Here is a 27,777-nt window from a genome sequence, read left to right on the forward strand (position 1 = left end):
GTTATATTTTTTAAGGACTGATTTGACATTAAATTGTAAAATTTAGAAACTAATTTATTTCTCAGACTAATTTATCATTTTCCACGTATTCAAAAATTAAATTAAAACTTTTTGCATCTTTCAAAAATTAATTTATTTCTCAGACACTTTATTTACCCTTTAAAATTACCATCATAACTTCATTGTAACTTTGAAACTATAAAAACTTTTGTAACAAAAAAAAAAATTAAAAACTTTATTTAAAAATTGGTGAAAGTATAGACTATAGAGTCCTTCCTGCACATTAATTTAAACTAGAGATCGTACTGAATTTTAATTAAATGTTGAGATGTGGCAAACTATGAATTGAATCCTCCTTGAACTTGTAGGACACAATATGGACCTACCTCTTTAGACATGCATTTAATGGTTATAAAAAATTCCGACAGTATTTAAGGAATACAGCATATGCAGACAATCAATCATCTTTAAGTTAATTCTATCAAAACCACCATTGCTATGTATTCATTACAAGGATGGTAACCATGTTGAGAGAAATTGTTAGGAATTAATACCCTTCAGCCATTAAGCAAAACATAATGATCCCCCAGTACATCATCTCAGAAGCAATTGTTTTCATCTTCAGCCATTAAGAGACAATAAAGATAAATAACAGAGTGAACCATGTTTGATTAAGAGTGACAGGCAATGAAGCACATAGACTTCAGGATAATTTCAGGAGACCTATAAATATGTTTAACATAGACACACCTTTTCTTTTCCTTCAACCATGATAACTTTGAATGGATGCCAATCTGGGTCCTTTAGATATTCTTTCCACAATGAACACAGTTCTGAAGCTCTCTCTTCAGCATCCTCCTCATTATATCTTTGCTTCATTGCTTCAAGGAATGGTCTAGTATCAAGTTCCCCCATTCTCTTGAAACGAATATTTCCATGAGATTGTAACTCTTTAATGGCCTGCAAGTGAGAAAAGAAGATTACTAATAAATCTTGAAAGCAATATTAGACAGTTAAAAAGTCCAACAAAGCTTTAAAAATTGCAACAACAAGAAAAATCAGTACATAACACCCATGATAAAAGTAATGAAAATATAGGTAGAGAATATCCACACAATCATAGTTAGGACTCGTCTGGATAATCAAATGAACCATTAAAAACATTTAAATTTTATTCAAATCACTTTGCTACCTAGCTATGAATCATAAAAGGAAAAAGTGCAATGCTCTATAAAAATGTAAATTCATAACTTATAACTTATGAGACCATGTGTGCATCAATTCATAAAACACTTTAAATGGGCAAGTAAAATCATCATAAAAACACTACCAGCCCTTGACCCAAGTGAAAGAATAGTTACACTCGACTGAACCTCATTGAGATGCTCTAGCAAATTCATTTGAAGAATTAGGAGGAACATATATTTGAAAAAAAAATGCTTACATCAACCAATGCTTGTCGAGCTTCCTGCAACTCATCATTACTCTCACGCTTTTTAATGATTAGTGTTTGGTTCAATGCATCTAAGTCTTGAAGTGACTGCTCCTTGTCCCTTAAATTCTTTTGTAGTGTATCTACCTTATTCAGAATTTCTGCATCTTTGTCATCTTCCATGTGCTTCAGCACAGTTAATGAACCTTTTAATTGCTGAATCTCCAACTCCAGCTCTTGTTTCATATCAACTTGTTTTTGAAGCTGAATGATTTTAGCATGGAGTTGTTCTTTTTGCCTCTGTATAAAATATAAATAGCATTAATACTTATACTATGTCATTCTGGTGCTGATGAGGACACTGTTGGTTACTAACAAAGCAAAAAATGGGCAACACACCTTTTGATCTTCAGCCAGTTTCATAACATTTTCATCAGCTTTCATTTGCTCTAAAGCAGCCATCTGAAGAGAGGTATTTTTCGATGCATTCTGCAAAAACAATAAATGTCAGCAGTGTTAAAAAAAACCTTCCACAAGCTTAATGAGCAGATTATAATTTTAAATGATTTTAAAGACTCGGAAAAAACAGATTATGTAAAAAAAAATTGATTTACAGTCCTTAAGCAAAATTCTTAATGAGAGTAAACAGAATTATGGAAAAACGAAAAAACCAATGGCATGAAATGCTTTGGAATACAACTCTAGATTGATCACACTCTTGTCCCTTCTCACTCCCCCAAATTTCCATTTTCATCCCAGAAATTAACGTGTTTTGGATTCATGACCTTCAACAGCGTACACCTTAAATATGTAACTTACTTGTTCTTCTTTCCATCTTTTTCTGCCTCTTGTTTGAATTGCATGTACTGTTCAAGCAATTCCATCGTAATCCTCTACTTCTGCTCGTCTTCCAACAACCTCATTGCCTCAGTTTCATGTTTTTCCTCTGGGTTTGCTTTCTTGATCTGCACCAAGCCATCAATACATAAAAAACATTGAGCTTAAACCAACAAAATAAAGAGAGAAAATAAGAAAAATTGAATGGATTATCCCAAATGATTTCCTGTTTTTTTAAGTTCATTCCATTGGTCTTTCCTGTGCCTGTAAACCAATATCCAGGTTTTCTATCCATCTCCTCCTGAAATCTGAAAATTACATGTTATTGGCAAAGATAAAAACCAGTCCAGGGCCAACACATAACATATTAAGCCTTTTAGAAGAGTTAGTTCTTGTTATTGTCCAGTGACAGAAAATTTAACAATTTCTAAGGATGAAATCATAAAAAATGACATCATTTCATAACCTATCTATTATGCAACTCACCCAGTCAGAAGTAGAAGGAAGGACTAATTCATACAAGGAATGCAAAGCACCATATTTAGTCTAATAATGTATATAAAAGTATCTAATTTTAAAGTAAATGTCACCTGAGCTATATATTCTGCAAGCCCACCTTTATTTTGTGAATAGGAGTAGAACAAAATCTCCCAAATAAATATTCCAATTTATACTGAGTTGTTGATAGTGTAGCTATCCTTGCAAACAATTTGTCTCACGCATGGGTTGCAGCTTAACATCTTCTATGTTTGGAATTGTCAAGCAAAAGAAATGTTCAAGCTTGCATGCTTTGTTATTTCAAAATCATAATAGTAGCAGGTTTGATATCTCTTCATCATTTGAAAAGTTTGGAGCAACAGGTAGTGTGGAAGAAGACTAAGAATATCTATCTTTCCAAAATCTTGGAGGGCAATTAGGCATTTGTTCTGGATTTTATTCACGATCCTGACATGTAAGTGTATCGTGTTTGAGCTCCAATTATAAGTTCAACAAGTTTTGCTGTAACATTCATTAGAAAAATAGATCAGATGCTTAGAGTAATTTATGAAGCTGAAATGATGATGAAAAGAAGGTAAGGCACTAAAAGGGAAACAAATAAGTATTAAGCTCACCTGTGAGAAATCCTATGACAGGAATAGGCTCCAAAACTTTCTCCGTGCTTTCAATTCTTTGCCTAAAATGTTATTGATATTTTAGTGTCATTTTTTCTCCAACTTTGAAGGAGCAATTTGCAAAAATGTGAAGTGTTACAAAATGATAAAGAAAGGGAAAAAATGGGAACAAAATGTACATCATTGCTACCTAGTATACTTGCTGAAAAATGGATCTCTCATTAGGTAAAGAACAAATAGTAGCTTTCGCCGTTTAACCTGAAGCAAAACTATTTAAGCATTAACTCTTTAGTGGGTGGAACATTACTAGGAAATAAGACAGTTCTGAACGTAGTATTAATGGCCAACATTCAATGGAGAAGACCATTAAGCCCAGTGCATCTTATGTTGTATGGCTTTTCAGTCTATAGAAACATAAACCTCATCCTTTTCTGGGGCAGACAGATGAAACATTCGGTCCTTCCCACCAGCCACTAACGATGTAATGAGTGAAAGAATACTGTTTCCTATGCAATCAATAGCCAGCAAAAGGAACCAAGGGGTCCATGATCGAATACCATATTTTCCAATAAATAAAACATAAATAAGTGGTCTACTAACAAGTAGAACTTCTCCAATAAAAAAATAGAGCCCCACAAAGACCCCTTTAAAACAATATGGTGACAAGTGTTGGTCTATCTACCCTTAAAGCTGTAGGAATAGAGTGAGAAACAAATATAAGTTGAATATCTCATGCATTATAACCAATTACACTTGCTAAAAAATGCTAAAAATATGGCTTAAATGCAATTATGGTTCTCCTATTTTGTTAGATCCACAATTTTGGTCCCTTCATTTGAATGACAAGTCTAGAAGTTCTTCTCCTAAGGCCTATTGGATCATGAAGAGTAATTTGACTCTTTTGAAGTTCCGATTTTCAAATATCTTTATCCAATCAACCTTTATGTCATAAATAAAAAATAAAAACCTTAGAGTCCTACTAGAGATTGACCCTAGAAGAGAATCGACATTGCACTAAACTACCATTATGCAGGCCATTGGCAGCAAGGACAGAAGGACCAAGCTAAACCAAATTCAGCAGTGAGATGCCTCATAATTGTAATGAAACACATATGATAGAGTTTAAAATAAATTCAATTAAACACGTTTTGAGTTTATGGGCAATTTAGTGCATGTTTGTGGGTAGTTTCTGTTCAGTTCGAACATGATGATGGGTGGAGACTTGCAAGCTTTAGTTGGGGGATTGTTTTAGTTGCCTGATCATGATGGACTTCTATGGTTTTGTAACTTGTGGTAGGTGATCATTTGTAAATATTTTATGCTTAAGTAAGATATAAGTAAAATTACACTGGTGTATGTGGTTCAATTAGTAAAATTATGCTTTCTAGCGTGTGTGAGTGCATCATATCCCGCATCGTGCGTAAGGAATTTATTTTAGTCTTATTTGTTCAACCTTTTTTTATATTATGTACGAAATACTTATACTCGTTTAATATATTTTAAATGACTTCAAAATTAAGTTTTGAATTTTTTTACATGTTTAACATCATTTTTTTTACTTTTGTTCTCTTAATTTATAGTAGTGTACCTAAGTTTAATATTTATTTTATAGTTTTCGAATACAATGAACTGTTGATGTCGATATTTGTCTGTAATCCAAATTTACATTTTCATGATTGTCATACCCTAATTTCATCCGGGAACTATTGCTTGAAGGCATTAAACCTTTGATTGATCGCTTCAAGGTACTTGGCACCCTTTGTTACACAATATGTGAAGTCCCGAGACGTGCCGAAAATCAAAAGGAAGCATTGTTACGCAATTCGTGAAATTCCGTAACGTGACAGAAATCAAAAGGAAGTATTGTAACGCAATCTGTGAGTTTCTGTAACTTTTTCGAAAGCTAAAAAAGAGTAATTACATGATCCGTAAGGTTCCGTAACCTTACGGAAGGAAAATAAGTATCGTTACGGAATTCGTAAAGTTTCGTAACGTTACGGAAAAAAAATCACCAAAAAAAAGCAAAGAGGGGTGTATTTAGCAAAAAAGGAGTGCAAATAGCAACCAGGCCCACTTGGGCCTTCCAGATTCTTCCTCCAGAAGGCGGTTGCTTCTGGAGGAAGCAACCTGGCTCGCCTTGGCGAGCTGAGTGGCAAGCTCCTCCCCTATTTTGTTATAAATAGGGGGAGGAGTGAAGAGGAAAGGGGTTAAGCCTTCTTGGCACTTCGTATTCACTTGAAATTGCTAAAGAAAATTGTTTCTGTGAAGAAAATCCAAGCCGAGGTGCTTCCGTAACGTTTCCGTAAGATTTCCGTGGGTAATTACGCGAAGATTTTCAACCGTTCTTCGACATTCATCGTTCGTTCTTCGTTTTTCTTCGGTCTTCAACCGGTAAGTACCCCAAATCAAGCTTTTCAAGCCTTAACCACGTTGGAAATCAAAAAAGAGGTAAAATAATAATATAATAATAAAAAAATACCTTTAGTAAAATAAAGCGAATCGGACATTTCTCTTTGGGATTTCTCTTTCTTAATTGAATTGACTAATAACTAAAGTGAAACTAAGACTAAAATCAACTCGCAAAGTCAAGCTCGTCCACAAAAAAACACTAAAAAGGATTTGAAAGTTTAATATCTCAGTTTTTCTTACCAAGTAAATGGATCATTTTTTAAGGTCCAACGCCTTAAAATGATCACCTTCCAAGTAAAAAGAATCGCTTGATTCACCCTTAAAAAAGAACTACGTAGGTCTGATTTCCTCTTTGATGGAGGGTACGTAGGAGCAAGAGCCCCGCTTTTGTCGACCTTAAAAAATAAAAAAAAGAAATAAAGGTTAAGGTAACACAATTTCACAATTCTAAAAAATAGGTTGTTGTCCTTTGAGACAAACGTGAGAGGTGCTAATATCTTCCTCAAACGTAAATACAACTCCCGAACTTAGAATATTCTTTATGACTGGTTTCCTTCGGTTTTTCCGACGTTTTCCACAAATAAACGTTGGTGGCGACTCGCGCATCTTTCCTCCTTTGGAAAGCGCACCCGTGAGCCTCGCCTCGCTCGCCCGCAAAAGGGCATGTTGCGACAGTTGGCGACTCCACTGGGGACGATTTTTTGTGAATTAGGCCTATTTTAAGGAATTGTGGAATTGTGAAACTTTGTGTGTGCATTTGTTGAACTGTGTAAAATGTAATAACTGTTGTCTTTTCCACATTTTTACACTACATTCTAAGCACCCACGGGTTTGAGTAAAAAAAGGGGCCCTATACCCAGGTTCATGGGAATCTAAGGAGTGGAGGTGAATCTATGGTCATGCTAGGTCTCCGACTTGCTTGACAATAGTGAAACCTCGTCTAGAGCTTTCTCTCTTTATAATGTGTTGTTGCTGGTATTCCATACCGCCACAATATTATTATCTTGAGTGATGATACCTCTAGAAAACAACCATGTGAGTTATGAATCGTTGGGAGTAGTTATTAGAGACCCCTAGATATTATCCTATAGGTTCCCAAATAGGGGCATAGAGCAAATGCGCTCCGTGCCATTTGTTCTCATGCATTCTTCTATGAATAGCACATAAATTATAGTTTTGCTAGTGATATTTTGTTTCTCTAGAGTAATACATCACTTTTTAATACATACGTTGAGGCGCCATAATGCCTAGAACGTAGTATTAAAAAAGATGGATCTTTTTGGTCTCGTATATGTAAAGTACCCCTTTGTTTTGTTTTCTTTTCGTTTCATGCATACGCATTGCATCATTCATATCGGAGTCTTGATCCACCCCTTTTTTAGGTAAATGATGGGGACAAATCAAAACGGAAAAAGATTTTATCAAGTCAAGATTAAGGGTCTAGATGCCACCAGCCTTAAGGAGTTGGGACGGTTGATGGGACCCCTCCAAAGGCAAGCCTTCCGCAAAGTGTACGGAAAGATTTTGGATTTGACCGCAGCGGAGGTATTTATGGAAGCTGTTGTATCCCTCGCCCAATACTATGAACAGCCGTTGAGATGCTTCACTTTTGGGGACTTCCAAATGGTATCGACTGTTGAAGAGTTTGAGGAGATATTAGGATGCCCTCTTGGGGGAAGAAAACCATATCTTTTCTCCGAGTTTCTTCCCTCCTTGAGTAAGATTGCAGCTGTGGTCGGAGATTCGGCAAGAGAGTTGGATCGCATGAAGCAAACTTGAAACGGCGTAGTGGACGTACCGCGGAAATACTTGGAAGGCAAGGCAAGGGATATGGCAAGTCAAGAAAAGTGGGTCCCGTTCGCGGATATACTAGCTTTGCTAATCTTTGGGGTTGTCCTCTTTCCGAACATGGACGGTTTGGTGGACCTAGCCGCAATTGATGCTTTCCTTGCATATCACCATAGCAAGGAGAGCCCAGTGGCGGCTATCTTGGCGGACTTATTTGATACATTTGACCGAAGGTGCGAGAAGAACAGCGCACAGATCGTCTGCTGCTTACCCGCTCTCTGTGTGTGGTTGGTTTCGCACCTATTCCAACAAGACATAAGACACCCGTGTTCGCTTCAAAGTTATCGCTCGTGCGTCAAAAAGAGAAGAGTCGATTGGGACCAACACTTGGCTGGGATAGGGGGCAGCACAATCAATTGGTTTCCTCGATGGAAGGAAGGAAAGGAGGGAGTTCTTTTCTCATGTGGGGACTACCTTAACGTTCCATTGATGGGGACGAGGGGTTGTATTAACTATAATCCCGCACTTGCCATAAGACAGCTAGGGTACCCCATGAGGGGAGCGCCAACGGAAGAGAGCCTCTCGCCTTTCCTTGTGAGAGATTTTGGCGTGCAAAGTCTCAAGGTTGTAGAAAGAGTCCACAAGGCGTGGAGAAGTCCATTGAGGAAAGATAAAGAACTTAGGGGCATCCGTAATGGCATCATCGGTGGTTATCATGAATGGCTAAAAGTTCATACGCGAGGGTTAGATTGGCTCTTCAAGTTGAAAGTTGTCAATGAGGAGAACTACGAAGCTCCGGAAGAGGATGAAGAAATCCAAGCTCTAAAATTAGAGCTAGGGAAGGCAAGACTCGCCAAAGAAAAATTCAAGTCAGCCGCTACAAACATCTGGAAAGAGTGCACCGAGTTACGAGAGGAAAATGCGGCCACTGCAAGAGCCCTTGAACAAGAAACCAAGAGGGCCCGCAAGGAAGAACATGGTCGAGATAAATTCCGAGGAGCTTTGTGGGGTAGCAACAATGAGCTCAAGCTCCGGAGAAAGGAAAGAGACCAGTCACGGGTACATGGCATGATCTTAAAAGAAGAATTAGCTGCTTGCTCAAGATCCAAGAGGAGATTGGCTCAACACTTGGAAGCCATGGAGCAAAGTATGCTAGCTATCATAGGGCAGTACAAAGAAGAGTTAAACCATTCGTGGACCCATGAACAAAAGCTAGTAGAGGATGTCGCACAAGCGTACGCCGAAAAGGAAGCAAGAGGGAGGGTGATTGATGCACTGCATCAAGAAGCGACCATGTGGATGGATAGGTTCGCCTTGACCTTAAATGGAAGTCAAGACCTCCCGTGACTACTAGCCAAAGCAAAGGCCATCGCTGAAGTGTGTTCAGCCCCTGAGGAAATTCACGGGCTAATCAATTACTGTCAACACATGATAGATTTGATGGCCCATATAATTAGAAACCGTTAGCTTCTGTTGTAACACTTTTGTATGATCTTGGCTAGATAAAAGCTTTGTTCCTTTTTATAAAAAGAGAAGTTCTGAAACTCATCATGTTATCTAAAAAAGGTCTTGAGGTGGATCCAAGTGCTCTAATCATTCATTAGCATATTCATGTTTTGGTGGCATACTCACCATTGTTTGTTTCTTTAGGGAACTCACAATAACTAAGAAAGCGCAAAGGCACCCCTATAACACTCGATCCAGAAAAATGGATAATGAAGAGGGAGTGCAAGAACAGATGAAGGCCGACCTATCGACCTTAAAAGATCAAATGGCTTCTATCACGGAGGCCATGCTAAAGCTTCAGAAAACTATAGAAGATAATGCCACGGTGGCCGCCTCCAATACAGCTAGGGAAGCGGAACCGGTGCTACAGCCCGCAATAAACTTGGGCTGAGACAGAAAGACGACGGTTTTCGGTCGGAGATATAGTCCTCAAGCCTACCCTTATGGTTTGCCTCCGGACATCACTCCCCGTACCGCTCTGGACGATTTGAGCCAAGCCCCTACCTTCGAGGGGCAACTCCCTCCTTATGCCGACTATCCCCTGCAAGAAGATGATGAAGGAGATGCCCATCTAGGCCCTCTACTTCCCCTCAAAGATCCGGCCCCCCATGAATTGCCCCAACCAAACATAGTACGCCATGTCCTGTCTCCACCCGCACCCATTAAAGAATCCATTCCCTTTGCAAAAGATAAGGGAAAGATTGATTCACTTGAAGAGAGGCTAAGAGCGGTAGAAGGCCTCGGCAACTACCCATTCTCGGATTTAGCGGATCTGTGTCTGGTACCTGACATCGTCATCCCTCCCAAGTTTAAAGTACCAGATTTTGATAAATACAAAGGGATGACATGTCCAAAAGGTCATCTTCGGATGTATTGCCGAAAGATGGGGGCATATTCAACGGACGAAAAGCTATTGATGCATTTCTTTCAAGACAGCTTAGCCGGAGCAGCAGTGGCATGGTATACCAATCTGGAAGCTTCTCAGATCCGGTCATGGAAAGACTTGGCAACTGCCTGCATTAGGCAGTACCAATACAACACGAATATGGCTCCTGATCGGAACCAGCTTCAGAGCATGACCAAGCAAGAACATGAGTCTATTAAAGAATACCCCCAAAGGTGGAGAGATCTCGCAGCCCAAGTTGTCCCGCCCATGACCGAGAGGGAGATGATCACAATTATGGTAGATACGTTGCCTACGTTCTACTATGAGAAGCTGATAGGATACATGCCAGCTAACCTTGCGGACCTCGTCTTCACCGGAGAAAGAATCGAGTCCGGACTGAGAAAAGGCAAGTTTGAATATGCCTCCAATGTGGCCCCCAACAACAACAGAAGAGCCCCAGTGGTGGGCACGAGGAAAAAGGAAGGAGATACCCACGCGGTCACCACCGCCCCAACATGGATGAAAGCGCCCCTAAATGTCCAAAACTCATACCAGCACAACCCCCTGAACTTTTCAATCCGAGCCGGGAGCTCCCTCCCAACTCAAGTGAAAGGGCCTCCCACGACAGAAAAAACGCCTGCCCAACACACAGCTCCAGCTACTCCCCGGCCAACGAATAATACAACTCCTAGCGCGAGCTATAATAATGCATGGTGCCCCCCCCCCCCCGAGAGATGATCTCTCTCCAATTCCCATGGCATACTCCGAGTTATGGCCTTCATTATTGGAAAATCATTTGGTGGTGGCTATACATCTATCTCGCCTTCGCCGAAGAAGAAATCCCTGCCGAGGGGAGAGGGCATAACAGGGCTTTGCATGTATCTGTCAAATGCATAGACCATGTTGTGGCCAAGGTGCTCATCGATAATGATTCCAGTTTAAATTTAATGCCCAAAAGCACTTTGGAGAAATTACCGTTTAATGCTTCTCATCTAAAGCCAAGTTTCATGGTAGTCTGTGCCTTTGACGACACCCGCCAAGAGGTTAGGGGAGAGATCGACTTCCTTGTACAGATAGGCCCTCATACCTGCCAGGTTACCTTTCAAATAATGGATATTAATCCTGCTTACAGCTGCCTTTTGGGACGCCTGTGGATCCACTCGGTGGGAGTCAATCCCTCTACACTCCACCAAAAATTGAAATTTGTAGTAGAGGGGCATTTGGTTATCGTATCGGGCGAGGAAGACATCTTCATGAGTTGCCCGTCCTCTATGCCATATGTGGAAGCCGCGGAGGAGTCATTTGAAATAGCCTTCCAGTCTTTTGAGGTGGTAAGCATTGCCTCCATAGATTCCTTCTCTGGGCAACCTTGCCTGTCCGATACGGCAGTAATGGTGGCCCGGGTGATGTTGGGGAATGGATACGAGCCCGGAATGGGTTAAGGCAAAGACAACGGCGGCAGAACCAGCCTGATAAGTGCCAGAGGAAACCGTGGGAAGTTTGGGTTAGGCTATAAACCCACATAAGCGGACATAAGGAAAAGCGTTGTAGGAAGGAAGAGCGGAGGTCAAGGCTCGCGATTGGGACAAGAAGTCGAAGGAGGCCCGCCTTGCCACATCAGTAGGAGATTTATAAGCGCAGGTCTAGGACATGAAGGCCAAGTCGTTGCGATATGCGAAGATGATTCTCCGAGTGGGTCGAATTTGGTACGACCATGCCCTCCTGGTTTTCGACTAGGAAATTGGCGAGTGGAGGAGCGTCCGGACATTTACGTGACAAGCATAATATCTGACGATGAGTCCCTCGAAGGTACTAATACCTGGGACCCGACCATCGATTTCGAGCAAGAAACGGATCAGACGGAAGATGAAGAGAACGAAGATGTGGGACTTCCCCCGGAGTTGGAGAAGATAGTCGCCCATGAGGACCAAGAGATGGGGACTCATCAAGGAGAGACAAAACTAGTGGACTTAGGAACTGGCAGTGGAAAAAAAGAAGGAAAGATAGGCACGGGTATGACCGCACCCATCCGTGAAGAATTGACAGCCCTGCTAAAAGACTACCAAGACATCTTTGCATGGTCATACCAAGATATGCCCGGTTTGAGTTCTGACATTGTACAACACAGATTACCTCTAAATCCCGAGTGTTCCCCGGTGAAACAAAAGCTGAGGAGGATGAAGCCCGAGACATCCTTGAAAATAAAAAGAAGAGGTAAAGAAACAATTTGACGCTGGTTTTTTGGCTGTCGCTTGGTACCCAGAATGGGTTGCCAACATTGTACCAGTCCCTAAGAAGGATGGGAAGGTGCGAATGTGTGTGGATTATCGGGACCTGAATCGAGCCAGTCCCAAAGACAATTTCCCTATACCGCACATCGATATCCTCGTGGATAATACGGCCAATTTCGCTTTGTTTTCCTTCATGGATGGGTTCTCCAATTACAATCAAATAAAAATGGTACCGGAGGATATGGAAAAGACTACCTTCGTCACCCTGTGGGGAACGTTCTGTTATAAGGTGATGTCCTTTGGACTCAAGAATGCCGGGGCAGCTTATCAATGAGCTATGGTGGCTTTGTTCCATGATATGATGCACCGAGAAATCGAGGTCTATGTGGACGACATAATTGCCAAGACTAAAACCAAGGAGGAACACATTGTCAACTTGCGGAAGTTGTTTGAAAGGCTTAGGAAGTATCAATTGAGGTTAAACCCCTCTAAGTGCACTTTCGGGGTCAAATAAGGGAAATTGCTAGGTTTCATCGTGAGCCAGAAAGGGATCGAGGTGGACCCCGAAAAGGTGAAAGTCATCCTTGAGAAGCCGGAACCCCGTACCGAGAGGCAAGTCCGAGGTTTCCTGGGACGTTTGAATTATATTGCCAGATTCATATCACAGCTCACCGCTATTTGTGAGCTGCTGTTCAAACTCTCACGCAAAAACCAATCCGTCCGTTGGAATGAGGATTGTCAAGAGGCATTTGGAAGGATCAAAAAGTGTCTCATAAACCCTCCCGTGCTTATGCAACCGGTACCTGAAAGGCCTCTCATCTTGTATATGACGATTTTGGATGAGTCGATGGGATGTATGCTGGGGCAACATGACGAGTCCGGGAAGAGAGAGCGCGCTGTCTACTACTTGAGTAAAAAGTTCACGACCTGTGAAATGAATTACTCCCTGCTCGAAAGAACATGTTGTGCTTTAGTCTGGTCGTCCCACCGTCTAAGACAATACATGCTGAGCCATACCACCTGGTTGATATTCAAGATGGACTCGGTTAAGTACATCTTTGAGAAGCCTGCTCTCACAGGACGGATCACCTGGTGGCAAGTTTTGCTATCCGAGTTTGATATAGTTTACGTCACCTAAAAGGCGATAAAAGGAAGCGCCTTGGCAGATTATTTGGCTCAGCAGCCTCTCAACGACTATCAGCCCATGCATCCCGAATTCCCGAATGAGGACATCATGGCCTTGTTTGAGAAAAAACTAGAAGAGGACCGGGACAAGTGGACCGTGTGGTTTGATGGAGCATCAAATGTTCTAGGCCATGGCATTGGAGCAGTATTGGTCTCGCCAGACAATCAATGTATACCTTTCACAACCAGGCTGGGGTTTGACTGCACCAACAATATGACTGAGTATGAAGCGTGTGCCCTGGCCGTCCAGGCGGCAATTGACTCTAATGTCAAACTGCTCAAAGTGTACAGAGACTTAGCACTGGTGATTCACCAGCTGAGAGGAGAATGGGAAACTAGAGACCCCAAGTTGATACCCTACCAAGCCTATATCAAGGAGTTGGCTGGTTCCTTTGAAGAGATCTCCTTCCATCACGTTCCCCGAGAGGAAAACCAGATGGCGGATGCGCTTGCTACTTTGGCGTCCATGTTCCAGCTAACACCGCATGGGGACCTACCATACATTGAGTTCTAGTATCGTGGCAGACCCGCGCATTGTTGTCAGGTGGAAGAGGAACGGGACGGTAAGCCTTGGTATTTTGATATCAAGCGATTCGTTGAAAGCAAAGAGTACCCACCGGGGGCTTCCGACAATGACAAAAGGACATTGAGGAGGTTGGCGGCCGGTTTCTTCATGAGCGGAAGCATACTATATAAGAAAAACCATGACAAGACCCTCCTGCGATGCGTGGATGCCAAAGAGGCGAACCACATGATCGAGGAAGTCCACGAGGGTTCGTTTGTAACACACGCCAATGGGCATGTTATGGCCAGGTAGATCCTGAGAGCAAGTTATTACTGGCTCACCATGGAAAGTGATTTCTGCACCCATGTAAGGAAATGCCATAAATGTCAAGTGTTCGCGGACAATGTCAATGCCCCGCCACATCCTCTGAATGTCATGTCCGTCCCTTGGCCTTTTTCCATGTGGGGAGTAGATGTCATAGGGGTCATCGAACCCAAGGCTTCGAACGATCATCGCTTCATTCTCGTGGCAATAGATTATTTCACCAAATGGGTCGAAGCGGCTTCCTACATCAATGTCATGAGGAGTGTAGTGGTCAGATTCATAAAGAGGGAGTTGATTTGTCGGTACGGACTCCCTAGGAAGATCATTAATGACAATGGCACCAATCTGAATAACAAAATGATGCAGGAAATGTGCGCGGATTTCAAAATCCAACATCATAATTCCACGCCCTACCGACCAAAGATGAACAGAGTCGTGGAAGCAACCAATAAGAATATTAAGAAAATTATTCATATGATGACAGTGTCGTACAAAGATTGGCATGAGATGTTGCCTTTTGCCTTGCATGGATACCGAACTTCAGTACGAACTTCCACTACGGCAACACCATACTCCTTGGTTTATGGAATGGAAGCGGTACTCCCGTTTGAGGTAGAGGTCCCCTCCCAGAGGATACTAGCAGAATCAGAGTGGGCTCGAACACGCTACGACCAACTCAACCTTATTGAAGGTAAGCGCTTGACGGCCCTGAGCCATGGGCGCCTGTATCAACAAAGAATGAAGAACGCGTTCAACAAAAAGGTGCGCTTGTGCAAGTTCCATGAGGGGGACCTTGTGCTGAAAAAGATGTCCCACGCTATTAAAGATAATCGAGGGAAGTGGGCCCTGAACTACAAAGGGCCTTTCGTTGTGAAAAGGGATTTTTCCGGAGGGGCCCTGGTGCTCGCCAACATGGATGGCGAGGAGCTACGTTCACCCGTGAACTCTGATGTTGTCAAGCGATACTACGCTTAGGATTTGGGGCAATTGAGGATATCGCTGCATGTTATTTTATTTTTGTGTGTTCTTCTTGGTTTCCCCCAGGGATTCCTGTCCGCTGTAATTTTCTCATCACAGTCTTTTAAAAGAGGAGAACATGAGATTGAGGCTTCAGTCCTCACTTTGTGCTTTAAACCATGTGCAGTTTGTGATAACCTGAGCCTTTTTGCTCAGTTCATGGGATGCCCCAAGCGCTTAATTAAAACTAAACCTGACCAGCTTTCACTAAAAAGATTGTTGCATTTAAAAAAAATTCATGCATATGCATACACATGCATATTTTGTTATCTTATAATAGGAGCAGAATCGTCTTAGGTAGTGGTCAAATGTCGGGATAGGGCTAAAGGTAGAAACCAATCAAGGTAAAGCGGTGACGCGGCTACAGTTTGTCGCGCAATGTCATTTCCTGCTTTCAGGTACTTAGGGACGAACGCAAGTAAAGGCTAGGGTCATGACCAATAGATCGTCGTCCCTTGCCCAGCTCTGGACAAACAAAAAGCGCCACTGGGAGGCAGCCTAGTATCCTTTAAACTCCCAGTAGTTATTACTGTTGTGTCTTTAAAGTAAATATTGGATGCCCGATCTACCCTAAGGGGGTTCGAGTAAGCGAACGCTGACCCGTAGGAAGCCGTACTTATTTCCTCCCGAAAAAAAAAATGCAGGTTAGCTCGCCTGGGCGAGCAACCCCTGCACGAGGATGGTTAAAAAGGGGGAGGGGGAAGTTTTCTGCACCCAAAAACTCTCCCCCCTCATTCAAAAAACTGAAAGCTACGGGATTCACGAGTTTTGCAGCCCTAAGTCACCATTTTTGCATTTTTTGCTTCCATTTTTGCACTCTTGCTCACTCCCAACAAGTAAGTGCACTTTCCCTTGATTATTTGGCTCTCCATTGATGTGTTTTAGTGCTTTAGTTGCTCATTTTTTGCAAAATTCGTGAAGCAATTCATATGTGAATCCATGATTGTTTGCTTGAATTGGGGGGTCGTAGGGGATAGTTGTAGGCCTATTCTATATTCTGAAATGCATGGGCATGTTGCATTGCCCCCGTGCCTCATTTTTTCATCTCCAAACATGCGCCCACCAAGCGTTCGGTGAAATGCCTCAATGGCATTTGCGCATGATTTTGTGAAACTTAGCTTGTGGAATGAATTATGCACATATGGCTGCCATTGTGAGTGTGTGGGAAGTTTTGTATAAGCTAGACTAAAGTGCCAAAAGCATGAATTATGCCTAGGAATCTAAGTTTTTGGTTTTGAATGTAAAAGATGCATGAATATTGGAACATGTTTGTGAGGTTTTTGACTATAATTTGAATTTGCTGCCTCATGAGGAGTACCTTGCACCTAGGTAGCATGAAAAATACCTTTTCAATAGTATGTATATATGTTGAATATATAGCATGAAAATGCCTTGCAAAGTGTGTGAATATATAGCAAAAAAGACCTTTCAATAGTATGTATATATGTTGAATATATAGCATGAAAATGCCTTGCAAAGTGTGTGAATATATAGCAAAAAATTCCTTTCAAAATGTGTATATGTTGGATAGGTAGCGTAAAAATGCCTTTCAAAATATGTATATTTGTGAGTAGGTAGCATAAGGAGCCTTTCAAAAGAAATGTGCATGTATGTGGGATGTAGCATGAAAATGCTTGTCAAAACATACGTGGATATGTGTCATAAAATGCCTTTCACCAAAAAATTATGTGTGTGTGTGTAAATGCATGTATATAGGTATGTGTCATAAAATAGCACAATGCCCCAATACGATTGTTTTGTAAAGTGCATGTTGACATTCACACCATATAAGTGTTGTTTGGCTCTTGTTTGTAATGATTAGTATGTCCTTGAAAATTAAGTTTCCAAATGTTTGTCCTCGCAGGAAATGGCTCCAAAAAAGCTTTCCGCGAAGAGATCTAGGAGGGACGCCGCAGCTGAAGGGACCAGTGCCACCCCTGAGTTTGAGAGCCACTGTTTCAGGAGCGCCGAGCACCAGCAGCGCTTCGAGGCCATCAAAGGATGGTCGTTCCACAGAGAGAGACGCGTCCAGCTCAGGGACGATGAGTACACAGATTTTTAGGAGGAGATAGCTCGCCGACATTGGACGTCGTTGGTGACTCCCATGGCTAAGTTTGACCCTAATATAGTCCTGGTGTTTTATGCTAATGCTTGGCCCACAGAAGAGGGAGTGCGAGACATGCGGTCATGGGTGAGAGGTCAGTGGATTCCCTTTGACGCAGATGCCCTCAGCCAGTTCCTGGGTGACCCGCTAGTGTTGGAGGAAGGCCAGGAGTGCGAGTTCGGTCAAAGGAGGAACAGGGCCGATGGGTTCGACGAGGAGGCCATTGCCCAGCTATTAAGCACACCGGGGCAGGATTTCGCCCAGACTGTTGCAGGGAGGCGGGTGCGGATCATGCGCACCAGCATGAGCACCTTGACCCTGATGTGGATGACATTGCTGCTCAGCAATGTCTTGCCTAGTGATCATAACTCCGACCTTCCTCTAGCGAAGTGTCAGCTGGTGAATGCCATCCTGACACGGATGAGCATCCATGTGGCTCAGTTGATTGCTGACGCCATCTATTTATTTGCAGGTATGCCACCCACCAGGCACCCTCTAGACCCGGATAAGTCTAGCAGGGCCCTGGGGTTTTCGGCATTGATCACGGGCCTCTGCCAGTCATTCGGGGTTCCCGTCACCCCTAGTAAGGTGATCCGACCGCTGATCACCCGGGCCTTCATTGAGAAGTATTGCACGCCTAGGCAGGCGCAGGGTGATGCACCTCAGTCCGCAGACGCACCGCTACCACCTCATCAGGCTGATCCCGTTGGGTCACTAGGCATGGAGCATTATCTACAGCACTTGGTTCGCTAGCAGGCGGCCAACCACCGGGGGCAGGTGCAGATACATGAGTGTCTCTACCAGCTCAGCCTCAGTTAGCAGGGGCAGGGTTTCGCTCCTTTTGCATGCCCTACTCTATATCAGTTTAGGGCTGAGGTCGCATGGCCCGGAGATTGGCCTGAGGCCCATGCAGGGGAGGCGCCTGCAGGATCCTCCGCCGATGCAGAGGAGGCCCATATGGATGAGGAGATGACGGACTTGCTCGGTTTCTTGGGAGGAAGCGGAACCACGTGACCGAGGTCACCACACCTTTTTATTGACATTTTTCTGTTAGTTTGCTATTGACATTTTTTGTTATTGCCTATATTGCTGTTGACACTTCTATTTTCTGTTTTTGTTCATATGGTTACTAACATTACTATTATTATTGTTCGTTTCTGTTAGAAATTTTTGGCGTTATGGCTCTCAGTTATTTCGTCACCGTTTTTGCGACTTACCATTTCGTGCGTTTTTCGTTTACCTTGTGGTTAGACGTAAGTAGGTAGTGTGCGCCCTCGTCCGCATGACCTTTTCAGAGAGAAAAAGAGAAAAAAGAAAAAAAAAAGAGAGGAAATGAACAAATGATAAATAACTTAAAAAAGAAAAAAAGAGGAAAAGGAAATGAGAGCAAGTAAGAAAAGAAAAAGAAGGAAGAAAAAAATAAAATAAATAAAAATAAAAAGTTGTCTAGCTAAAAAAAAACATGCTTGTGAAAAGAGATAATTTCCAACTTTTCTTTGAAAAAATTCACTGATCATAATCAATTTTTGAAAAAAAAATGTGTATACACTTGAAGAATGAACCTGTGAGAATTTTCCCGAACACCCAAAAATAGACTCAGTTGAATGCACAAATTGATAAAAGAACATATTTTGGAAACACTGGGTTGACTAAAATAGAGAAAATGAATACTGAGCCCTAGTATCACATAACCATAAAAGTTTGATGCTTGAGTGTCCACGTAGGTGCATGCATGACCAGTTTTGCATAAAATTTCCTAATCATGATTGTTGCATGTGTATCATGGAAATAATGTGGGACATCCCTTTTATCCCTGGACCGCTGGCCAAACCCACACCCTGACATTTATCATGTCCAGCCGTTCTACAAGCCTTGAGCCCAAAATCCCAACTTACCATAAGCCTCGATCCAGGTTGAGAATGTCAATCATTGCCCTCGGAAGAAAACAAAGAAAGAAAATTCCCAATCAAAAGAGGGGGAGAAAGCAAAAAAGAGAATTTTCAATCAAAGATCGGAAGAAAACAGAAGAAATATGCAGAAAGGTCTTTGGACCAGAAAATATTTGAACAATACAGAATTGTCACACAGTAAACAAGAAAAAGCAAGGAAACCACGACCTAAAGTGGTCCTCTCCCTTTGATTGCCAACCAAAAGGCAAGAACAAAAACAGAAAAGGAAAAGGCAAGAACACTCAAAGCCACATTCCCCACAAGAAAACAAACCATTCCCAAGAAAAAGTCCTATCGATCCATGATCACGCATGTAATCTTTGATTTGATAGGAAATGATTTGCAAAATCAAGTCATGACATATCTATGGTTCGGAATTAGGACAAAACACTTACCTGTGTGAGATTGATACATTTTGAGTGATTTTCTTCTATTTTTGTTGAGCCCAGTCTTTCCTCTAAATGGTCATTTAGAAACGAAATGCTAACATCCAAAATCTCATTTATGGTTATGAGAAGACTTCATCAGCATACTCTCCTTCCCTGGTAGACACATTGTTTTTCATCCAAAAAGCATATGTTGCTCTGAGTAGTTGGAAGTTTTGTCTCTTTACTAAAGCATGTTCGCATTTTAGTAAAGAAAACACTGAGACTATTTTAGTCTCACAAGTTATCCAGAACTATGTAGGTCTGAGTTCCTCATTGAGGATACGTAGGAGCAAGAGCCTCGCTTTTGTCGGCCGCAAGTCAGAGACAAATTATGGTCATTCTGCGTCTTTTGTCATCTAGAGGCGGCGGGCCCGATGACATGCGGAGACAAATTATGGTCTTTCTGCTCACCTTTTCGCCATTCAGACACAATCGTGTCCGATGGCACGCAGAGACAAATTATGGTCATTCTGCGTATTTTGTCAACCAGAGGCGGCGGGCCCGATGACATGCAGAGACAAATTATGGTCATTCTGCTCACCTTTTTGCCATTCAGACACAATTGTGTCTGATGGCACACAGAGACAAATTATGGTCATTTTGCGTCTTTTGTCATCCAGAGGCGGCAGGCCCGATAACATGCGGAGACAAATTATGGTCATTCCGCTCACCTTTTCGTCATTCAGACACAGTCGTGTCCGATGACACACAGAGACAATTATGATCATCTGCACCTTTGTCTTCCAGAGGCGGCAGGCCCGATGACATGCGGGGAACCATTTGGTCCCGCACTTTTTCACCCTTTGTCATCCAGAGGCGGCGGGCCCGATGACATGCAGGGAACCATTTGGTCCCACACTTTTTCACCTTTTGTCATGCAGAGGCGGCGGGTCCGATGACATGCGGGGAACCATTTGGTCCCGCACTTTTTCACCCTTTGTCATCCAGAGGCGGCGGGCCCGATGACATGCGGGGAACCATTTGGTCCCGCACTTTTTCACCTTTTGTCATCCAGAGGAGGCGGGCCCGATGACATGCGGAGACAAATTATGGTCATCCGCATGCTTTTGCTATCTGTAATACTTGATGAGTGATAAACGCGCAACGACAAATTATGGTCATTCTGCGGCCTTTGTCATTCAGGAGCAGCAAGTCAAGTGATAAACACGCAGAGACAAATTATGGTCATTTTGCGCCCTTTGTCATTCAGGGACAGTGAGTCAAGAGGTGGGCGGAGACAAATTATGCTCATTCCCCACACCTTTTCGCCATCCAGAGGAGATCATGTCCGGTGGCACGCAGAGACAAATTATTGTCATTCTGCGCCTTGTCACCCAGGCTCGATCGTGCCCGAGGGCATGCAGAGACAAATTATGGTCATTTTGCGTCTTGTGCCAACCAAAAGGAACGAACTCGGCAGTATCAGGATGATGTTGGTCATTCAGTGCTGATCATTTTCAAAATTTTTGCAGGTTCTGCTGGCGGGGAGATTCATCGGCCGAATGGTGTTTCGCTCGAATGAAATTAGTGTCTTATCTTTATTTCCCTTTTATCTCCAATAAAAGGATGATGTTTCGCTCGAATGAAATTAGTGTCTTATCTTTATTTCCCTTTTATCTCCAATAAAAGACAAGTAAAGAGGGGCAACTGTCATACCCTAATTTCTTCCGAGGACCATTTGTTTGTTGGGATGCGACCCTCTTTTGACCACTTCGAGGTACTTGGCACTCATCGTTAGGCAATCCATGAAGTTCCGTGACATGCCGGAAGTAAAAAGAAAGCATTGTTGCACAATCCCTGAAGTTCCGTGAGATGCCAGAAGTCAAAAGGAAGTGTTAATGCACAATCTGTAAAGTTTCGTAACATTCCGGAAGGCAAAGATGGGATGATTGTGTAATCCGTAAAGTTTCATGACATTACGGAAAGAAAACGAGTATCATTGCGAAATTCGTAAAGTTCCGTAACGTTACGGAAAAAGAATCAGCAAAAAAAGGCAGGGGGTGTATTTAGTAAACAGAGGGGTGCAAATAGCAACCAGGGCCACTTGGGCCTTTCAGGAAGTTCCTCCAGAAGGCGGTGCCTTCTAGAGGAAGCAACCTAGCTCGCCTGGGCGAGCTGGGAGGATGGTTTCTTCCTCTTTTCCCTATAAATAGGGGAATGAGGGAAGAACAAAAAGGTTCAACCCTCCTGGTATCTGAGAATCACTTAAAATTAGTGAGAAAAATTGTTTCCGTGAAGAAAATCCAAGCCGACGTGCTTTCGTAACGCTTCCGAGACGTTTTCGTGGGTGATTTCGCGAAGATTTTCCACCGTTCTTCGTTCGTTCTTCGGTCTACAACCGGTAAGTTCCCGAAATCGAACTTTTCAATTCATTCTATGTACCCTTAGTGGTCCTCATTTATTTCGTGTGCTTTTATTTTTCATTTCATTTACTTTCCGTACCTCCTTTTGACGTGCTTTAGTCATTTATTTAAGTCATTTTCTCGCCTAATCAAAAAAATAAAATAAATTTCCACCGATCATTTGAATAGTAACACCTTTTAATTTCTGTTAAAATGAAAACCAACCATTCGGTCATGTCGTAACCACGTTTAAAACCAAAAAGAGGCAAAATAATAATATAATAATAAAAAAATATCTTTTAGTAAAATAATCAAAAAAATCAATCGGACGTTTTTCTTTGGGATTTTTCTTTCTTAATCGAATGGACTTTTGTCAAAATAATCAAAGTGAAACTAAGGATAAAATCAATTCATAAGGATAAAATAATCAAAGTGAAACTAAGGATAAAATCAATTCATAAATCAAACTTTTGTCATCACCTAAAAAATCCATTTTTAAAGGTCCAACGCCTTGAAATGGTCTTTTCCGCTTTTATTGGTTAAACGTAGATTTCTAAAGGCCTAAAATCAACATGTAGCTTTATTACCTCTTTCAAAAATAATAAGAGATCATTAATGGTTCAATGCCTTAATGTTTTCTCTCCTTTCAAAAAGAACCGAAAGATTGTTTAATGGTTCAACGCCTTAAATGACCTTTCATTTAATCAAAATATATCTTGCAAAAAGGATAAAAAACAACTTAACCAATACTTAGTTCTCAAAGAACTACGTAGGTCTGATTTCCTTGTCACAATTGAGGAATACGTAGGAGCAAGAGAAACACCCTCGTCGACCACAAAAGGATAAAAATATAAAAAGGCATAAAAAGACATAAGAACGTAAAGAAGGGAAAATAACATAAATTGAAGTCATGTTTGCACATTTGATTAAAGGCTGCCGTCTCTTGGGACGGATGTGTGGGGTGCTAATACCTTCCCAGTGCGTAAATACAACTCCCGAACCTTTCACTTAAAGATCGTAGACCATGTCTTTTCCGGTTTTTCTGACGTTTTCCTCAAGTAAACGTTGGTGGCGACTCCGCGCGTATTCCTTTCTTGGAAGACGCACCCGCGAGTCACGCGTTGCCCTCCCGCCGAAGGGTAGGTTACGACACAAGGCGAGCGAGTCAATGGTATCGGGATGATGTTGGTCGTCCGATTCTGATTATTTTTGAAATTTTTGCAGGTTTTACTTTCATCATCCAGAAACACTCAAGTCCGGCGACGCAAAAGATTCTTCTCTGCTAGGCAAGGACGATCAAGTTTGATAGCATGTGGAAACATCATGGTTATCCCGTTTTATCGCTTTCAAAGCACTGAAGTTTTTCTGACGCTCCTGATGCCTTTTCTTTTCTTTCTGAATGAAAGGTTCCGCTGGTTGGGATATTGATCGGCCGAATGATGATCCGCTCGAACGAAATTAGTGTTTTATCTTTACTTCGCTTTTATCTGCAATAAAAGATAAGTAAAGAGGGGCGACTGTCATACCCTAATTTCGTCCGGGGGCCATTATTTGTTGGCATGCGACCTTCGCTTAGCTGCCTCAAAATGTTTAACACCCATCGTTATGTAATTTGTAAAGTTTCGCAACATTCTGGAAGGAAAAAACAAGCATTGTTGTGCAATCCGTAAAGTTCCGCAACATTCCAGAAGTCAAAAACAAGCATTGTTGCGCAATCCGTAAAGTTCTGCAACATTCTAGATGTCAAAAATAGCATCATTGCGTAATCCATAAAGTTTCGCAACATTCTGGAAAGAAAATGGGCGTCGTTATGTAATCCGTAAAGTTTCTTAATGTTTCGGAAAGGAATCAACAAAAAAACACAAAGGGGTGTATTTAGTGAAAAGGGGGGTGCAAATAGCAACCAGGCCCACTTGGGCCTTCTTGAGGGTTCCAAAAGAAGGCGATGCCTTTTGGTGGAAGCAACCCTGCTCGCCTGGGCGAGCTGGGCGGCAACCACCTCCCTCTTTTCTCCTATAAATAGGGGAAAGAGGTAGAGCAAATTGTTCAACCCTTCTAGTATTTGAGGATTGTCTTGAAATTAGTGAGAAAAATTGTTTCCGTGACAAAAATCCAAGCCGAGGTGCTTCCGTAACACTTCTGAGACGTTTCCGTGAGTGATTTCGTGAAGATTCTTCACCGTTCTTCGTTCGTTCTTCATCGTTCTTTGGTCTTCAACCGGTAAGTTCCCGAAATCGAATCTTTTAATTCATTCTATGCACCCTTAGTGGTCCCTACTTGTTTCGCGTACTTTTATTTTCATTTAGTTTGTTTTCCGTACCCCCTTTTAACGTGCTTTAACCAATCGTTTAAGCCGTTATCTCGCCTAATAAATGATAAAATGAATTTCAACTGATCATTTGCATTGTAATCTCGTTTAATCACTGTTAAAACAAAATATAACCGATCTTTCACGTTGTAACCACGATTAATCCAAAGAAAGACAAAATAATAATAAAATAATCAAAATATCTTGAAAAAAATAATAATAAAATAATCAAAATATCTTTGAATAAAATAATCAAAAAAATCAATCGGACATTTTTTTTTGGAAGTCTCCTTGAATGAATTGACTTATAACCAAAGTGAAACTAAGGCTAAAATCAACTCACAAATCAAGCTTCGTCCGCAAAAGTCACTCAAAACCGTTTTAAGGTCCAACGCCTTAAACGGTCCTCTTTGCTTTTATCGGTTAAAAGGGACCGTTCAAAAGCATAAAATCAACACATAACTTTACCGCTTTTGCAAGAACTACGTAGGTCTAATTTCCTCATCGCAAATGAGGATAAGTAGGAGCAAAAGCCCCGCTTTTGTCGACCACCCCAAGAGATCGTTAATGGTCCAATGCCTTAACGTTTCTCTCCTTTCAAAATCAAGAGATCATTAATGGTCCAATGCCTTAATGTTTCTCTCCTTTCAAAAGAATCAAAAGATCATTTAATGGTCCAACGCCTTAAACAACTTTTGTTCGGTTAAAATCGATCTTGTGGAAAAAGATCAAAACAACTTAACCAACGCTTAGTTCTGAAAGAACTACGTAGGTCTGATTTTCTCATCGCAGTTGAGGATACGTAGGAGCGAGGGAAACACCCTTGTCGACCACAAAAAGATAAAAAATACAAAATAAAAACATAAAGAGCATAAAAACACAAAAAGACATAAAAAAGGGGAAAATAAAACATTTTGAAGACATGATATTGCACATTTGATTAAAGGTTGTCATCCCTTGTGACGGACGCGTGGGATGCTAATACCTTCCCCGTGCGTAAAAACAACTCTCGAACCTTTCACACTTAAAGTTTGTAGACCACACCTTTTCCATTTTTTTCGATGTTTTCCTCAAATAAGCGTTGGTGGCGACTCCGCGCATTCTCCTCCCATGGAAGACGCACCCGTGAGCCCCGCGTCGCCCTTTCGCCGAAGGGTAGGTTGCGACAGCTTCCAACAAAAAAATTGACTAAGTTACATGGGCTTAGCGATTGAGCCTCGCTTAGCCACAGGCATCTCAGCAAGAGGATGAGTGTTCATCCTCAAAAGATGAACTCGCTTAGCGAGGTAGGCGCTCTTAGGGAGTTCTTCTAGAAATGCATGTATTCAATGAATACTAATGAACTTGCTTAGCGCAACATGCTCGCTTAGCAAGTTCATTGTGTTTTCCAGAAAAAGCGCAGAAAACGCAGTTTGTTTTCTTGCATTTTTTTTAGCCTCTAACAGGCATATCAAACATGCAAACCAACCAAAATGACTTATACAGTATAAACATATATAAAGTCCTAATTTTTAACTAATTCTAAAAACATTCAAACCTTAAGAATCTAAAGCTAAATTTAAGGTTTTCTAACCTAAGGTCTAATGGAATAAAATAGAAAAAAGGAAATGGGAAACTTACTTGAATCTTTGTCAGTAGTAGAAGATGAGTGAAGATGCAGAAAAAGCAAGAAAGCAAGAAGTTGGGTGTGAGAGAAAATGCAGGTAAGGTTCAGTAAATTTGGGCAAATGTGAGTGTAATTGACGTTACACTCACTTAAGCAAATTTCGATCCTCTTCCTTAGCGGATTGCCTAGCTAAGCGAGCCAGAGAGATTTTTGGTTTCTCAAAGGGGCTCGCTTACCGGATCTGCGCGCTTAGCCCACATTTGAAATTCAAAATTATTTTATTTTATTATATATTTTCTTTTGAAACACAAAAAAAGGGATTGGCTTAGCGCGAAGATATGGCCGCTTAGCGAGTTCTGCAGAACAAAATACCTGCAATTCTCGCTAAGCCGAGATCTGGGTCGGCCTAGCTAAAATGATGCATCTTGATTACAGAGGGGTATGCGCTTAGCGAGTGATGGATCGCTTAACACTGACATTACAACAAGGATTTGGGCTTAGCTGGCTTGAGTTGCGCTTAGCTCGATGAAACCCAGTTTAAGCCGCAAAGAATTGAGCTTAGCTGCCATGAGTGGCGCTTAGCCGAAATCAGATCGAGTTGAAATCGACTTAGCTTAGCCTTGGCCAGCTTAGCGGATCAAATCAGCTAGAGATGCAAGGGTTGAGCGCTAAGCACCAGAGACTCTCGGCTTAGCGCATGACCAAAGATGCGCTTAGTGTGAGGCTTGTGCTTAGCGAAATGACTATTTTCAGAAAAAAAAAAATTAAGTTATTTTTCAGTCCCTTCCTTAAGATTATGAAGCAAGTTCCACATGATGCAATGCATTACCAACACTGATAACAAAAATTAAAACTAGGTTGCCTCCCAGGAAGCGCTTCTTTAACGTCATTAGCTTGACGCTTTTACCTCAATGGGCGAAATCACGTTTTGGTTCTTACTTCCAGAACCTCCTTACTCACTTCCATTACCTGCAAGCAAACATTTTGTTCTGGAGTAGGCTTGTCTTCAACAAATAAAGAAAAATCAATTTTCTGATCTTCAAAGCCCAACTCCAGCTTCTTTCTCCCCACATGGTCTGGTAATGGAGCGGTCAGCAAGTTGTAAAGTCATCCTAGTGGGCATGATCTCCAACTCTCCTAACCTTTTGCTCATGGAGAGTGGCATTAAGTTAATACTGGCTCCCAGGTCAATAAGAGCCTTTCCCACAGTAACTTCTCCAATTGAACAAGGAATTGTTACACTCCCAGGGTCTTTATGCTTGGGTGGAAGGATCTTTTGAATCACAGCACTACAATTTCCTTCCATGACAATGTTTTCCTAGTGAATATTCTTGTGTTTCCTTGTTAACATATCCTTTAAAAATTTGGAGTAGAGTGACATCTGTTGAAAAGCTTCTCCGAAGGTCATGGTTATTTCCAGTTTCCTGAAAATATCTAAAAATCTCTCCAAATGGCGGTCCTTCACCTTCTTGGAAGGTACCACAGGATATGGTACTTCCGCACCTTTATTCCTAGCTTTTTCTTTCTTCTTCTTTCTAGCTTGTTCACTTTTACTCCTCTCTTCATTGTTATTTTTTTCATCGTTTTCATTTTTTTCATTTTCTTTTTCTTTTTCTACTTCTTTTTTCTTTTTCTTGGTCATTTAATTTCTTTTTCTTGACCATTATTTGTTTTTCTTTCTCCTGAATAGTTTTACCTCTCACATCACCTTTCTTATCATCAGTACCTTTCTTTTCAACAGCTTTCTTCTTGGGCACGAAACCACTGTCCTCATCCTCCGCCTCCACAAACCTCTTACTCCTTGTCAT

The 27,777-nt window shown here is 41.6% G+C and overlaps 2 protein-coding genes across 2 annotated transcripts; both read right to left on the minus strand.

The window, feature by feature from the left end:
- Positions 1-667: 667 nt before the first annotated feature.
- LOC102668228 (protein INVOLVED IN DE NOVO 2) lies at positions 668-1,925 on the minus strand. Its single transcript, XM_014775257.3, has 3 exons — positions 1,832-1,925; positions 1,445-1,732; positions 668-960 (listed from the first exon to the last, which is right to left on the minus strand). Exons 1-3 carry the CDS (start codon positions 1,892-1,894, stop codon positions 736-738), a joined length of 576 nt encoding a protein of 191 aa, XP_014630743.1. The 5' UTR covers positions 1,895-1,925; the 3' UTR covers positions 668-735.
- A 1,246-nt stretch (positions 1,926-3,171) lies between these two features.
- On the minus strand, positions 3,172-27,777 carry LOC113001421 (peroxisome biogenesis protein 16). Its single transcript, XM_026128114.2, has 5 exons — positions 27,666-27,777; positions 3,802-4,025; positions 3,572-3,639; positions 3,382-3,443; positions 3,172-3,268 (listed from the first exon to the last, which is right to left on the minus strand). The coding sequence occupies exons 1-5, from the start codon at positions 27,775-27,777 to the stop codon at positions 3,207-3,209; spliced, it is 528 nt and encodes a 175-aa protein (XP_025983899.1). The 3' UTR covers positions 3,172-3,206.

Source organism: Glycine max, chromosome 4 (genome assembly GCF_000004515.6).
Source record: "Glycine max cultivar Williams 82 chromosome 4, Glycine_max_v4.0, whole genome shotgun sequence".
NCBI classification, from domain to species: Eukaryota; Viridiplantae; Streptophyta; class Magnoliopsida; order Fabales; family Fabaceae; genus Glycine; species Glycine max.